Here is a 15,141-nt window from a genome sequence, read left to right as displayed (position 1 = left end):
GGGGTGGAAATGAATACTGAAATATGAAATAAGAAGGGAGGCAATAACAACAGCTGACAAAGGAGGAGTAACACAGATAAAGAGAGACGTACATATATAGAATACATATATGTAAACACCTCTCACAGAAAGGAAAGGACTCAAAAAGTCAGATACACGATGCAACCCAACACGCAGCTATTCAACGATGAACAATTCCATCTGCAGCTGCTGGGTTTTCATATTAGATGGTAAAAGCTTTTCACTTTCAGCATATGGTTGATAGAAATTATTAGCTGAATGTTGAGTGCAAGTTACTGTGGGAGAAGAAAAGTATAAAACACCTTACTTGGTGAAAACACTGGCTCTAAAGGGGAAAAGAATTTCACCAACATAAAGTCAACAAAATTAAGAGAGACAATTCTAGACAAGAGTTACAGTGTTGTACATGAAGCTGGCAAATGAAGATATTATAACATAAATTTGGAGGAAATAAAATCCCGTGACTTGGCTTAAGGCATCCCCATCTTTGACATTAAATCTCTGAAGCATGTCCTTACACAAATTCTGAAAGTCACAGTGACACCTTGCTGTGTCTCTATTTCAAGTAAGCAGACACATCACATCTCAAGAACAGAGAAAAAGGACACTGTGCATTCTGAGATGAACCAAAGGAACAAAACAAACACACACAGGGTCATCATGTCTAATTCTAGTCTCTAAAGTAAAGAAAACTTGAATACTTTCTGTATGGTACTAAATCCTTAATAAAAAGGTTATTCCTGATTTTTTAATTCTAGTGGGATGACAGATGATTTTTGCAGATATGGAAATCATACAAAAAACCTTTTTCTACCATAAGCAGACTTATTGTAAAGTCAGTAGTCCTGACAATGTCTCTTTTTCCCCCTTTAATAACTGCATTTTTTTTTTAGTAAGTCTGCCCTTCCAAAGCTTGAGCTCCCTTGCAAACCTTCTTTGCAAATAAATTCTTTTATTTTTTCTAAATGTTTTTTCCTAAATCTTCATTTCACAAACTCTAAGTACATAATCTATACACATATAAAATATTAAACACGTAAGCAAATGCTGAACACACACAAAAAAGAAATCAAGAATGTTATTTCCGAGACTTACTTTGTAAGCTGAGCTAATTCAAATTCTAATAATCTCTTTGCTTCCAATAAAGTATTTATTTCCTGTTTCATCTGCTTTTCTAAACCTTTTAAATTGTCTGCCTCAAATGCTTGAGTTTTCAATTCATTTTGTAACAACAGTCGCTTATTTGATTCCTGCTCCAGCTGCAGGGTTAGATTCTTAACCTATGAATGAGAAAAATAATTGGGATCATAAATCTGTTTAATAATTTATTAGACATTACTTGAAGGAATACTAATCAAACCTCAAGTACACTATTAACCTCGAGTACACTATTTCCTTATATAAACAGAAAATATCTGTATTCCAGAGAGTCTCCACTGTTTTATGCATTTATTACTGAAGAATTTAGTGTTAAATCAAATTAATTCCCAAATTTCAGATATGAGATCTTGGAGGGGGAAAAAAAAATCTGGTTTCTTTGTATGGTACCTGTATGGAAATTCTGGAGGAGAAGGTGAGTATAAAAGTTACTTTTGGAGGGACATTCCTAACTGGTACTTAAGTTTACTAGTTCATTCATAAATGTTTGTGCTCTAATCTACAGCCCTGCAAAGTTTTTCCCCCAAAATTGAACATATATTTAATTCAATTCAATAAATATTTATCAAGTACTTATTGGGCGTAAGGACGAAAATGCTCCAAATTCTTACAGTGGTTACAATTTCCTTCATGATCTGTTGTTTACTTTTCTGGTGCTGTCCCTGGCCAGTCTCTGAATCCAATCGTACTCCTCAGACCTTCCAGTGTGATATACTCTCCATCACTGAACAGTGCTTGTACAGGTTATTCTGTCTTCCCCTCTTCATTTATTCCTTCTTCAGCTCTTAAATGTCAAACCCTTGGTAAGGTCTCCATTAACCTCCTGAACATGATTAGCCCTGATACTCCTAACTTGTTATGTCCTTTTTAAACATGTCATGCTTGTCATGACACTGTTAATATCTGTCTTTCCCTTTGGGTTGCAAGTTCCACGGAGGTGAAGCCCAGAACTATCTTATTCCATACCTTATAAGCAGTGAACACAGATATATGTAGGTAATTTTATTTAAATCTCCACCATGTTTAAATTATACTGAATTTTTAGTCATAACAATGATTTTCTCCTTTGTAAGATGAATGAAAGTCAGAATTATTTTTCTTACTTCATCCTCCATCCTGTCTTTATTTTCAATCAAATGCTCCAGCTTCTGCTGAGATTGTTTCAGATCAACATCTAGCATAGAACACTGCTTCTCAATCTGAACAACCCTATTTTCAGCCTTCTCTCGACCTTCTCTCTCCTCCTTCAGCTTTTTTTCCATCTCTGTGAAAGAAAAAGTTACAAATAATACATTTAAGGAAAAAGACTACTTTAATACTTGCACTTTCATGGGCTGTATAAGACACCTAGGTGTCAAAAACCCCTACTGTTAACATCCTGGGATCTTTTAGAGCTATTCATTACTGAAGTTCTAACATTATGAATTACTTGTATCAGTTCAGTTCAGTTCAGTCGCTCAGCCGTGTCAGACTCTTTGCGACCCCATGAATCGCAGCATGCCAGGCCTCCCTGTGGGGATCTTTAAAGGAAGAGAGTCATAAAAATGTAACAAATCTTCCAAATCCAACACTTGCCCAATGATATGAGAGACTATTTACTGCCATTTTCAGCCCAGAAGGTGAAAGTACAGCTGGAAAAAAAGTAGAGTGTATAAGGAGAAAAATGGAGGTAGTTCAGACAAAAGTAAAAAAATAAATGAATAAATAAATAAGGTTGTGGTTATTAATGTATACCTAGCACTGTTCCACAAAAGTTTCAAGAGGCTTAAGGCTGTCATATAAACTTAATTTTTGCAACGCACATAAAAAAGATTCCATGATAGTATAATACTTATTTTAACTATTATCAGAAGATATCAGTCTATAGTGAGGTTCCTTTCTTGATCAACATCAAGAACTAAGGTTCTAGAGGTTAATTTACTAGGGTCCTGAAACTCATGAGTTGCACCATCAGGATATAAATTTAGTAAGTCTGCTATCTCACTTCGGAGAAGGCAATGGCAACCCACTCCAGTACTCTTGCCTGGAAAATCCCATGGACGGAAGAGCCTGGTGGGCTGCCGTCTATGGGGTCGCACAGAGTTGGACACGACTGAAGCAACTGAGCAGCAGCAGCAGCTATCTCACTTTCAGGTTGTCCTGTCTAGGTGACAAAATAGAAACCATCAGAACGGGGTTTTCTGAATAACTCCCAGATTTCCAGCTTGGATGCTGAATATCACTCTCATCCATAGCGATGATAATATTTCCCATTTATTGAAGGCTTTCTGTGTACAGGCACTTTAGTGCATTCTCCCCATCTAATTTTTTGAAACAGTCATAAGAGAAGCTAAGAGGCAAAGTAGATTTGTCTAATTACAAGCCTGGGCTCATAAAAACAAGATAATCATTAACCAAAACAGTAAGAATAGTGGGAAGAGCAGGTTTGACAGATAAGATCACAAGTTTATCTCTTGAATAAACTGTTTAAGGTGCCACGTGACACTTCAGCTTACAATAGTTTAAGAAGTCAGTAGAAGGTGAAGAAAAGGAAGACATCTTTTTTAGAAATCTGGCTATAAAGGGACGGAATAAAATAGTGGCAATTAGGAAGGACCACAGGTTGCTGCAATGGTTTGTCTTTTTTTTTTTTAAACAGATGAGAAAGATTTGTACATATCAACAACAAGAATGGATTCAGTGGAGGAAAAGGTTGAGAATAAAGTAAAGAAAAAGTAATTAAGTTGAGATAAGAGACTGGATCTGAGTATAGGTAGAGCATATTAGCAAGGACAGGAAAAGGATCACGCTCTGCTAAGATGAGAGAGATGATAATGAAGATGGTAAAGGAGCAGGACAGCTTGACCAAGTCAGAGAATTAGATTCTGAGGAGTTCAAGTCTATGACTTCACAGTTTCTTTTTGAAATAGGAGAATGTTCATCTAAAAGCGAAGTGATAAAGACATGGCATAGGAAGCTAGAGGAGAGAAAGAAAAGTTTAGAAGGAATTGATGAGTGACATATATAAAAACAACAGCTCACTTGAGGCTGAGGACAATGCACTGAGATAACACCCATCTAAAGAACTAGCTGAAGCAATGAAAAGCAGCTGGCTGGTCTGATTGAGGGTTGCATTTAGAGGCATAATTCAGTGGAAATACAAAGAAATAACAGAGTTGAAGGTACAAAGCAAGAAAGGTGAATCAACAGACAATGAGTTCCAGAATGGATCTCAAAGAAAACAAAGGAAGGGACTGAAAAACTGGGAGAAATGAGAATACACTGACTTTTACAGGGAGAGAAGAGTAGTATAGGGAGCGGAGCACGGTGGAGTAAGGGAACTAGCAGGTGATACTTATTTTAAAAAAAGGAAGGCATCAAAAATGAAAAAAAGGAAGGCCCCCCTTTCCCAGATCATCACTTATTAATGTCTAAGAGTTTAAACTACTACACAATGAAATTTGATCAAAATCAAAAATTTTTGTTGTCATTATTTAAAAACTAAGCACATAGAAAATATTAAAACTGACACTCACCACACATTGCAACAGACTTTGCCTCTTCAATAGATTGATGTTTGTCAGTTAAACGAGCTTTGGTTACTTTATGTTCATTTACCTCTTGTTCTAACCGCTGCTGTAATGATTTAAGCTTGTAGTTTAAATCTATTTCTAAGTTATTCTTTTCCTGTAAAATGAGAATGAGAGTCAAGTACTGTGCTGTGCAAAAAGCAAATCGTTAAATCTTACATTAATTTTATCTCTTAAGAGATAATATATGAATCACATTGGCTTGAAATATTACACTATATGTACTTAAATACTTTTACTCAGAACATAATTTTATGTTTATACTTCTTGTGCACGTCACACTATCTATAATATCTTACTTTAAAAATCACAATAAGCCATATAATTAAAAACAAAATATCACCTCTCTGTGCCCTCCACCCTCCTCTCCCATGTGAATCATTAGCCATGGCTGATGGCAAGGCAGATTTCTATTATATTCAGGAGGGTTCACTGAGAGGATCAGAAATGAACAGGACAATTCTTCAGTTCATTTAAAATTTTTTGTTACCATTTAAAAAACTAATCTCTATTTACATTTGCATTTACACCTAGATTTATCTTGCTCTGACAACTAAGTCAACATGTATTCCATTCCTGTTTGGGTGCTTCTACTCTTCTTCTTTCATCCTGTTTCCAAATTAATACCAGACTTGGACATCAAAAAGCTATTCTGAATGCCACAAAACATGTCCAAAGGACAAGGTAAGTGGTGGATTTTCTGATCGTTTACCTGAGGATCTAGTAAACCTACAACATTTCAGGGAGGTATGCTGAATCTGCATATTACCTATTTAATCCTTTTCTTAGCAAGGTAAGGACAGAGGATAACCAATGGCATTTTTTGATAAGAAAATTCTACAGGCTAAGGCCAATACTTTATGTACACTCTTTACTATATTGCTAACTCTTACCAACAAAATGGAAAAAGCACACACAGTACTATATACTAATCCTTTGTTCTCCTTCTTCATAATTGGTAAGGTTCAATATTTTCATCTTTCCCATGTACAAAAAATGGGGAAAAATTCTATATGGAGAGGTATCTCCAAACCAAAGCAATCTGTGATGATCAGATATCTAATACCCTTCAAGGATAAAAACAAATAAATAACACCCTAAAAAGCTCAAAATAAGATCCACATACATCACACACCAACCAACCATAAAAATTTTTAGAAATGTAAACATATAAAGATTAGGATGAACGGTCTCTTAGAAAATCACCTTATAATATCTGGTAATCAGTAACACTATCTCATAATTGGTATACATTAAATCATTTACCTTTTCTGAATGATTAAGCATGTCTTGAGCCTCTTTTCTTTCTCCTTCCACTCTTTCAAGATTATGTTTGAGATGCTTCACCTCCTCTTGTAAAGATGTAATTCGAGCTGTCAAGTGAGAAAAAAGTTCAAATCACAGTCACTGAGAGAGAAATCCTTTTTTTCCCCAGCATGATCATTAAGATTAAAGAAAAGCTTTAAATCTCCAAGTAGTAAATTTATTTAAACTTTCAGTTTGGAATAGCTACAACAGTACTGAAAAAGAACAATGAAACTGAAGAACTCAAACTTGCAATTTCAAAACTTGCTATAAAGTCACAGTGACCGAAACAGCATGTTACTGGCATAAAGACAGACATACAGACCAACTGAATAAAACTCTAGAAACAAAACTGTACACCTATAGCCAACTGCTTTTTAACAAGGATACCCATACCAATCAGTGAAGGAAAATAGTCTCTTCAACAAACAGTAATGGGACAACCAGATGCATGCGTGCTAAGTTGCTTCAGTTGTGTCTGACTCTTTGCGACCCCATGGATTGTAGTACACCAGGATTCTCTGCCAATGGGATTCTCCAGGCAAGAATACTGGAATGTGCTACCATTCCCTTCTCCAGGGGATCTTCCTGACCCAGGAATTGAACCCTTATCCTCTTACATCTTCTGCACTGGCTGGTAGGTTCTTTACCACTAGCGCCATTTGGGAAGCCCTCAAGTTAGTCAAAGAACTAAATATAAATGCTAAAACCATACACTTACAGAAAACACAGGAGTAAATCTTCATGATCCTGAATTTGGCAATGTATTATGAGATATAAAACCAAAAGCATAAGCAACATGTTTTAAACTGGACTTCATCAAAATTAACTTTTGTACATCAAAGGACATTATTAAGAAAAATGAAAAGACAAACTACAAAAGAGGTGTAAATATTAGCAAATCATATACCTGATAAGGTCTAGGACCTGGACTCTTTAAAAGCCAACAACAAAAAGACAAAAAAATAAATGCACAAAGGACATGCACAGACATCTTTCCAAAAAGAATATACAAATACCCAATAAGCACATGAAAAGACTGCTCAACCTCATCACTCACTAAGAAAATTAAAGTTAAAACCACAATGAGACAATGCTGGTGGAAACTTAAAATGATGAACAATGCTTGTGGAAATGTAAAATGAGATGTGGCTGTTATGGAAAATAGTCTGGAAGTGCCTCAAAATTAAACCTAGCATTACCACATGACCCAGCAATTCTACTCCTAGGTATCCAAAAGATTTGAAAGCAAGTATTCCAATAAATACTTGCACCTGAATTTCACAACAGTGCTATTCCTAACAGTCAACAGGTGAAAAAACTCAAATGTCCATCAACAGATGAAGAGCTAAACGAAATACGGAATATATATATACATATAACAGGACATTACCCAGCCATAAATGAATGAAGTACTGATACATGGTACAACATCAACCAATCTTAAAAATACGCTAAGTGAAAGAAGCCTGAACTAAAGGTCACAAATTATATGATGTCATTTATATGAAATATCCAGACCAGGTAAATTCAGAACTATAGAACAGATGAGTGGTTGCTAGGGGCATACAGGGAAAGACAGCTGAATGGGCACAAAGTTTTCCCCTGGGTTAATGAAAATGTTTTGGAACTAGACTGTGAATGTACTGAAGGCCACTGAATTGTACACTCTCAAATGGTTAACTTTAGGTTATATGAATTTCACCTCAGTAAAAAAAAAAAAAAGCAGTTAGAAATACAAGGGGACAATGAAAAAAAAAGCTACAGTCATAGTGATTATTTTTCAAACACGTTTCAAAATTTGGCAAGTCAAAGAGACAAAGAATAAATGGAATCTTAAAAAACTGGTTAGATTAGAAAACTGATCTACGATTTCCAAAAGTCAAAACCAAAAACATACCAAGAAAAATGGTTACACAATTTCCAAATGCCGGTGTAACAGTTAAAAACAAAAGTACATTACACTATGATAAATGACATGAAGCTAAGCATGTTTTTTTTTCATTTTTAAAGGGTTGTAAACAGCAAAAAAGAAACACATGTAACAGAGATCGTATGTGGCCCACAAAACCTAAAGAATATAATGTCCAATTATGTTTGGGAAATAATTTCCCACACACATGAAGAAGCTTCTGCTCATCAGTGTACATGGAGAGCATTCAACTAGCAAATAACCATCACTTTACCACAAGACCAGCCTCCCAAACTTTAATATCTATACTGAGGGATCCAAAATGTCTTAAGAACCATAAAAAGTTAATGTAAAAATTTTATGTGTGCATGTGTGTGTGTTTTACCACAATGTACTTTTTGTATGTATGTTGAGGCTCATATAAATTCTGCACATTTTTTAATGTGTATGAGCTTTGATTCACATGTAAATCAAAAAATAAACCTTCAAGGAAGCATCGAAAAATGATACACATTAACGATAAGTCATGCTATAAATCTTCCTTAACTTCACCAATATCTAAACAGTCAGTTAAAACCACTGTTGATAAACACGTAATGATGGTCTCTTCCTTAAAAGCAAGCACTTCAAAGCTCAGTAGTATCTGGAAAATCACTGACTCAATGAATTTTAGAATTGGAAGAATTTATAGGAGTCACCCAATCTTCTTGGTTTACAGATAAAGAAGGCAGATGAAGTGACATGTACACAGCTAATAAGCTGTATATAAGAAGGCCTAGAGAGGCAATTTAAGGACGTGGCATATGAGGCTTTTCTAATACATATAATGAGGATACTTTCTTGGTTGTATTCAGATCTATTTTAAGCCTAGTCCCTGAGAAATAAGATTGCGTAATACTCCTCAGCTGAGAACCAATGGGAGACCCTAATTTCTGTTTCCAAAGTCCAAAAACTGACCCTGACCTCTCTCCACAGAATTAGAGCTAATCGTCAAGTCCCAGGAGACTCAAAACTATGTTCCCATCCTGTGACTTAGGTTAAAATGCACTACCCCACCCCCTACTTTTCCCTGGAAGATCTGGCAACTTCCATGCATATCTGTTTTGATTAGGTAGTATGAATGCTATCGCTTACAGAAAATAGAAAATAGGAAAAAAAAAAAGTGAGAAATGGTTAAAGCCAGGCATCCTATTGAAAACAAACTGATTTTATTACTGTGACTTAAGTATTCCTTTATTCACTGTTAGTTATATTCCATCTTTTTCCTTTTAGACTCAGAAAGACTGCTGATATCTCTAGTTTTAACCTTTCCAAGTACTAAATTTTTTATTTGCAGTGGGATTCTTTTTCTGCTGTTTAGTTTCTATTTTTACCAACAATGCATGAAGAATCCCGGGTATTAATAGTGATCATCTTCTCTACCTGGATTAGTTCCACTTTGAGTAAGACGTCTGTGAATTGGACACTTTTAAAAATTAAGGTTTCAGTAATCTGGCTGTAAGATTGGAAATAACCACATTACCTCCATCACAAGGGTACCTGAGAGAGGGAAGAAATTACAATTTGATACAAATTCTCCTGAAAGAGAAAGAATGCTAACCATTTCCAGTATTACCGAGGTCATTTTCTTTTTTTATTGAAGTATACTTGATGTACAATATTATATCAGTTACAGGTGTACTATACAGGACAATATGATCAAAAATATTTTACCTTACACTTAAAAATTACTAAGACACAAAAGGACAAATACTGAGGTACAACTTCTATGAGGCAGTAAAATTCATTGAGACATAAAGTAGAAGGGTGGTTACCAGGGGCTGCGGGGGAGTGGGAAATGGGCAGTTACTGAGTACAACTTTTTAGTTTGGGAAGATAAAAAAGTTCTCGAGATGGACAGTAGCGATGGTTACACAACACATGAATGTACTTTATGCCACTGAATTATACAAATAAAAATAGCTAAAATGCTAAGTTTTAATGTCTGTTTTACCACAATAAGAAAAAATATTACCTTGTAGGTCTCCAATCTTCTCAGAATCATGACCTCTGTCTCTTCGTTCAGCTTCTAATACAGCCTGCAGTTGGTAATAATCTTTGTCCATTTGTGACTTGGAATTCTCTAAAATTCTATTTCTCTCCTGCAGTTCTCTGTTTAGGGACTCTAGCTGAGTGATGGATTTGCTCATCTCTGTGTGACTCTTCCTTAATCTAACCGCTGTGTCTGATTCTGTCCTAAGTAAGTCATTGGCTTCTTCTAGCTAATTAAAAAAGAGAGCAAGAAAATAGTTTGGTTTTTTTTTTAACCAAAACATAAACTTATTTTAATTAAAAAATCTCATTCCAAAAACTTACCTGCTTTTGTAATTGTGCCAGCTTCTCATTAGCAAGCTGTGAATTCTGGCTGACTTTCTTTAAGTCTTCCAACTGATCCTTTAATGTAGAAACTAGATAATGAAGGAATAACATAAGGAAATTGAGGAAATATACAAAACCCTTTTAAAAAAAAAGGAAACTTGGTCTTAGGCCATAAAAGTCAGTTATATTAGCTCTAAATTTCACCTTGGAATTACTTACATTTTAAATTTATTAAAAAGTAGAGTACTGTTTTATAATACACAATGCAAAAACAGATTTGTGTCCACTGTTACAATATTTCAAATTCTTCTATCCTTTTGATAAAGGTTAATCTATTAGTGAAATGACATAGCTATTATTTCTTTTTTACTGTATTTTTTTGGGGGGGGGGCATGCTGCATGGCATGTGGAATCTCAGTTCCCCAACCAGGGATTGAACCCACCCCTGCCTTGGAAGCATAAAGTTTTAATCACTGGACCACCAGGGGAGTCCCGATACAAAGCTAATTTTAATGTTCTCTATTTTTCTAAGTACAAATCTTTGCTTACTTCAATTACTTTTAAAATAGTTCAGTACCAAATGGTATATAGTACAGACATGAGTCTTTCTCCCAGCACATTGTTTTCCAGCCCCTCTGGCTCTCCTCCTCAGCAACTACTATTACTAACTTCTTGTACATCTTTCCTCAGATAGTCTGTGTAGCCATACCCGAATATACGAGAACACAAATGTGTGTTTTCACACGCATATCTATATATATATATACACACACATATATACATACATATATATGCACTTAAGCATATATAGATACGCCATTTTCTTTTAAACAATTAGTATATTTTAAGATACATTTTAGAGATTCTAAGTTTATAAAGAAATGCTTTATTCTTGTAAAATACATAGTACTCTACCATATACACTAAAATTTATTATATCACGGATTACATTTACATTGTTCGTAATTTTTGCAATTTTAAACAACTCTAAAATAATAACTTTGTTTATGTATCAGTATGCATGTGCGGAAGTGTATGTGACATAAATTACTAGAAGTGAAATAACTGGATCAAAGGATGTAGAAAGCTATTTTAAATTTCTATCACTAATATCAAGACACATAAAATTCTAGTTTGGTAGTTCTCAAATGTGGCTACTTGTTAGAAGTGCTGAGAGAGCTTATTAAATATACCAGTGCCCAGTCTACATGTCGAGGTGAATTAAATTAGAACTTCTGGAGTTTAGGTATTAGTATTCATTAAAGTTTCCAAAGAGATTCCTATACACACACAAGGGTAAAAATCACTACCCTAGCTACAACATTACCACTGACTTTAAATATGTTATAAATTTATCTTGAGCCATGGGTATTAGCTCATGAGGGGTCTTAGGACTGAGTCTTCAAAAATATATCATAGGCACTAAATTTAAGACAACCTGAAGACAAAAGCCCTCAAGACAGTGTTAGAAATTTCAGTGTTTTTCAAAGGAAAAGCAACAATTTACCTTCATTTTCTACATTCCTCCTCTTCTCATTTTCCTGTTCTGCTTTTCTTTGGTATTCATTAATTCTGTGCTGTAGCAACATTTTCTCCTTCTCAATCTGAGATACTGTAGATTCTAGGTTTCTTCTTTGATTCCCCTGAAATTATGAGAAAAGTTAACCACTGCAATTAATACTGCTCATTTCTTCAAGGGAATACTCAGTTCGTTTTTCAAAAGTACACAATTAATTAAGATAGATATTTTGGCTTCAAAATCACATAGTATTTCCTAACAACAACACCTTTCTAACAGTAGAATTAGCTTGCCTTAGAAGAAAACAGTAATTTTAACTAGATATATAAAATTTTTAGAGTTTAAAAAAAAAAATCCACGAACATAAAAACAACCCTATGAATCTTGTCAGATTGAAGGTCATTTTATCAGTTTAACATGAACACAAATAATACCAATATTTTGGCATATTTACAATCCTAAATTTAAGAAATGAAATACACAAGGGATCAGATAACAACTGATATTATTATTTGATAATTAAATGGTACAAAACTCAAATGATACCAAAGGTTAGTGTTTGTGGTTTAAGTTCACCAGTCTTTATATGAGGTCTCCCTTAATTTCTCTCCCTGTTTCTGTAACAATTTATCTTTCCCAAGATGTTCTATGTATGCATGTACCTACTTAATGTATATTAGAAAGTAATGAAAAAGATACTTTAGAAAATGAAACTAAGGGGAGAGAAGAGTTAAAGGGAAAAAAAAAATACTCCAAATTCTACAACTTAAAAAAAAAAAACTTTATCTTCTGCTTCTGCATTACCACTATCAGCATATCTTGCATTTAATGTTATATTTTTATCTTTAAGGCTCCAACTGGACAAACCTTTTCCAGTGTGTGTTTTTCTGGGCTTTCCCATCTGTACGTGAAGTCCATCTTTTAAGTAAGATGCTGCCATAGAGATACAGTAAAATTTGACAGACACCATCCAAAATCCTTTCAATTATAAGATTTTATCATTTTAACTTTTATCTTTTCATTGTGAAAATTTGAAATGATTCTGTGTTTCAGAAGTTCCACTGACAGTAAGTACATGTACCCTTCCACTCAGTTTCCCCTAAGAATACATTATATTTAACAATGATACAATAACCAACTCAGGAAATTGATACCGATATACAGCATGTGTAGTTTGATGTCATTTTATCTCATGTGCAGATTCACAGACCTACCACCACAACCAAGATACAGAACTGCTTCATCAGCACAGTGATCTCCTTCCAGTCACTACTTAAAGCCACATGCACCCCTCACTACTCCCACCATCAACATTCCTGGCAACCAGTAACAGGAGGTCTTCCATCTGCATAATTTTGTTATTTTTAAAATGTTATCTTAATGGAATCATACAGTAGGGATCTTTTGAGATTAGCTTTTTACATTCAACAAGTATCTTTACGATCCATCCAAGTTGTTGTGTGTAACAATGGTTCATTTTCCCAGTCTACAACTTATCATGTCATCCTCTTATCAGAGTCTTTCACAGAGCAAGCACTTGTTAGTTTTGACAAAGTCCAACTTATCGAACTGTCTTCCTTATACGGATCATGTTTGTGGTGTAATGTGTAACTCTTTACCAAGCTGTAAGTCCCAAAGATTTTTTTCCCTAGAAGTTTTATATTTTTTATGTTCCTATTTAAATCTATGTCTGTTTTAAGTTAATATTTGCCTAAGATGTAAGACTTCGGTTGAGGTCCATATCTTGGCCTATGAATACCTCACTGCCCCAGTACCATTTGCTAAAAAGACTATCCTTTCTCCACTGAATTGCTTCTGCACCTTCGTCAAAAATGAGTTGGCCATAATTGAGGGTAACTGATCCACAGTTTCTTTGTAGTACTGTCTTTGCTTGATTTTGGTATCTTGGTCATTCTAGCCTCATAAAATCCACTGGGGAATGTTCCTTTCGTTTATATTTTCTAGAAGAGAGTATAGAATCGGTGTTAAGTCTTCTTAAAACACTTGGTAGCTTCCTCTAGTAAAACCATCTGGTCCTGAAGATTACCTTTGGAGGAGCTTTTAAATTATGAATTCACTTTAATAGTTATATAGGGATATTCATATAATGTATTTCACATTGTGTGAGTTGTGGTAGCCTGTATATTTGGAGGAATTGGTCCATTTCACCTAAATCTCACACTTCCGTGTTTAGAACTGTATTATTTCCTTAAGAATTTTTTTAATATATCTGTAAGAGTCTGTAGGAATATGCCCTGCCTTATTCCTGATACAGATCATTTGTGTCTTATCTTTCCTTTGATAATCTTGCTAGAGGTTTGTCAATATTTTGATCTTTACAAACAGCTGGGTTTTTTCTTAGTTTTCCTGTTTCCAATTCCACTGATTTCTGCTCCTTATTTTTCCCTCCTTCTCTTTGCTTTCAGTTTATTTTGCTCTTCTTTTTCTAGGTTCCTGAGGTAGGAGCTCAGATGACTGATTTGAGACAGTTCATCTTTTCTTTTTTTTCTTAATATTTTATTGAAGTAAGGTTGACTTACAATGTTTCAGGTGCAGAGCAAGATGATTCAGTTATACATGCACACATATATTATTTTTGAAGTCACTTTCCATTATAGGTTATTACAAGATATTGACTATAGTTCCCTTGGCTATACAGTCATCTTTTCTAATGTAAATGTTTCAATGTACACATTTCCCTTACAGCACTATGTTAGCTGCATCCCACAAATTTGATGTTTATCTTCATTTTCATTGTTGAAATATTTTTAAAAGGAGGAAGAGCCGTAACTTTATGATATAATTAACATTGTAACATATTTTTTCATTTCCTTTGAGACTCTCTTACCTATGCATTATTTACAACTGTGTTGTTTAGTTTCCACGTGTTTGTAGAGCTGTCTGATACTTTTCTGTTATACATTCTAGCTTAGAAACATTTTGGTCAGAGAACACGCTTTAATTCTTTGAAATCTGTAGAAGTTTGGTTGGTATGTGGTCTATCTTGGTACATATTCCTTGAGTGCTTAAAAAGAATGTGTCCTTTGCTATTGTTAGGCGGAGGGTTCTACTAATGTTGAATAGATCCATTGGCTGATGGTGTGGCTGAATTCTATGCATTTGCTGATTCTGTCTAGAGAGTGGTATTTAAAAGGTCTTCAACAGTAATCAGATTTGTCGTTCTCCTTTCAGTTTTATCAGCTTTTGCTTCACATCTTTTGCAGCTCTTCTGTTTGGTGAATACAAATTTAGGAATGCCATATCTTCTCAGAGGATTGACATTTTTTGTCATTCTGCAA

General features: G+C 34.6%; 1 protein-coding gene across 2 annotated transcripts in view; it reads right to left on the bottom strand.

Annotated features, from left to right (window-relative positions):
* The window catches only part of ROCK1 (Rho associated coiled-coil containing protein kinase 1), a 120,170-nt gene that overhangs the window by 22,632 nt on the left and 82,397 nt on the right, over positions 1-15,141 (bottom strand). For both annotated transcript variants that reach the window (XM_081561793.1, XM_081561794.1), the window contains exons 14-20: positions 11,831-11,966; positions 10,321-10,412; positions 9,980-10,226; positions 6,015-6,121; positions 4,695-4,845; positions 2,283-2,443; positions 1,117-1,301 (exon numbers count right to left, since the gene is read on the bottom strand). In XM_081561793.1, coding sequence (XP_081417919.1) covers positions 1,117-1,301; positions 2,283-2,443; positions 4,695-4,845; positions 6,015-6,121; positions 9,980-10,226; positions 10,321-10,412; positions 11,831-11,966 — 1,079 coding nt within the window. The remainder of the gene's footprint in view (positions 1-1,116; positions 1,302-2,282; positions 2,444-4,694; positions 4,846-6,014; positions 6,122-9,979; positions 10,227-10,320; positions 10,413-11,830; positions 11,967-15,141) is intronic.

This window comes from Giraffa tippelskirchi, chromosome 14 (assembly GCF_054371585.1).
Source record: "Giraffa tippelskirchi isolate mGirTip1 chromosome 14, T2T-mGirTip1v1.2.pri, whole genome shotgun sequence".
Lineage (NCBI taxonomy): Eukaryota > Metazoa > Chordata > Mammalia > Artiodactyla > Giraffidae > Giraffa > Giraffa tippelskirchi.
Note: the sequence above shows the minus strand (reverse complement) of the source record. Positions and strands in the feature narration are given on the sequence as shown.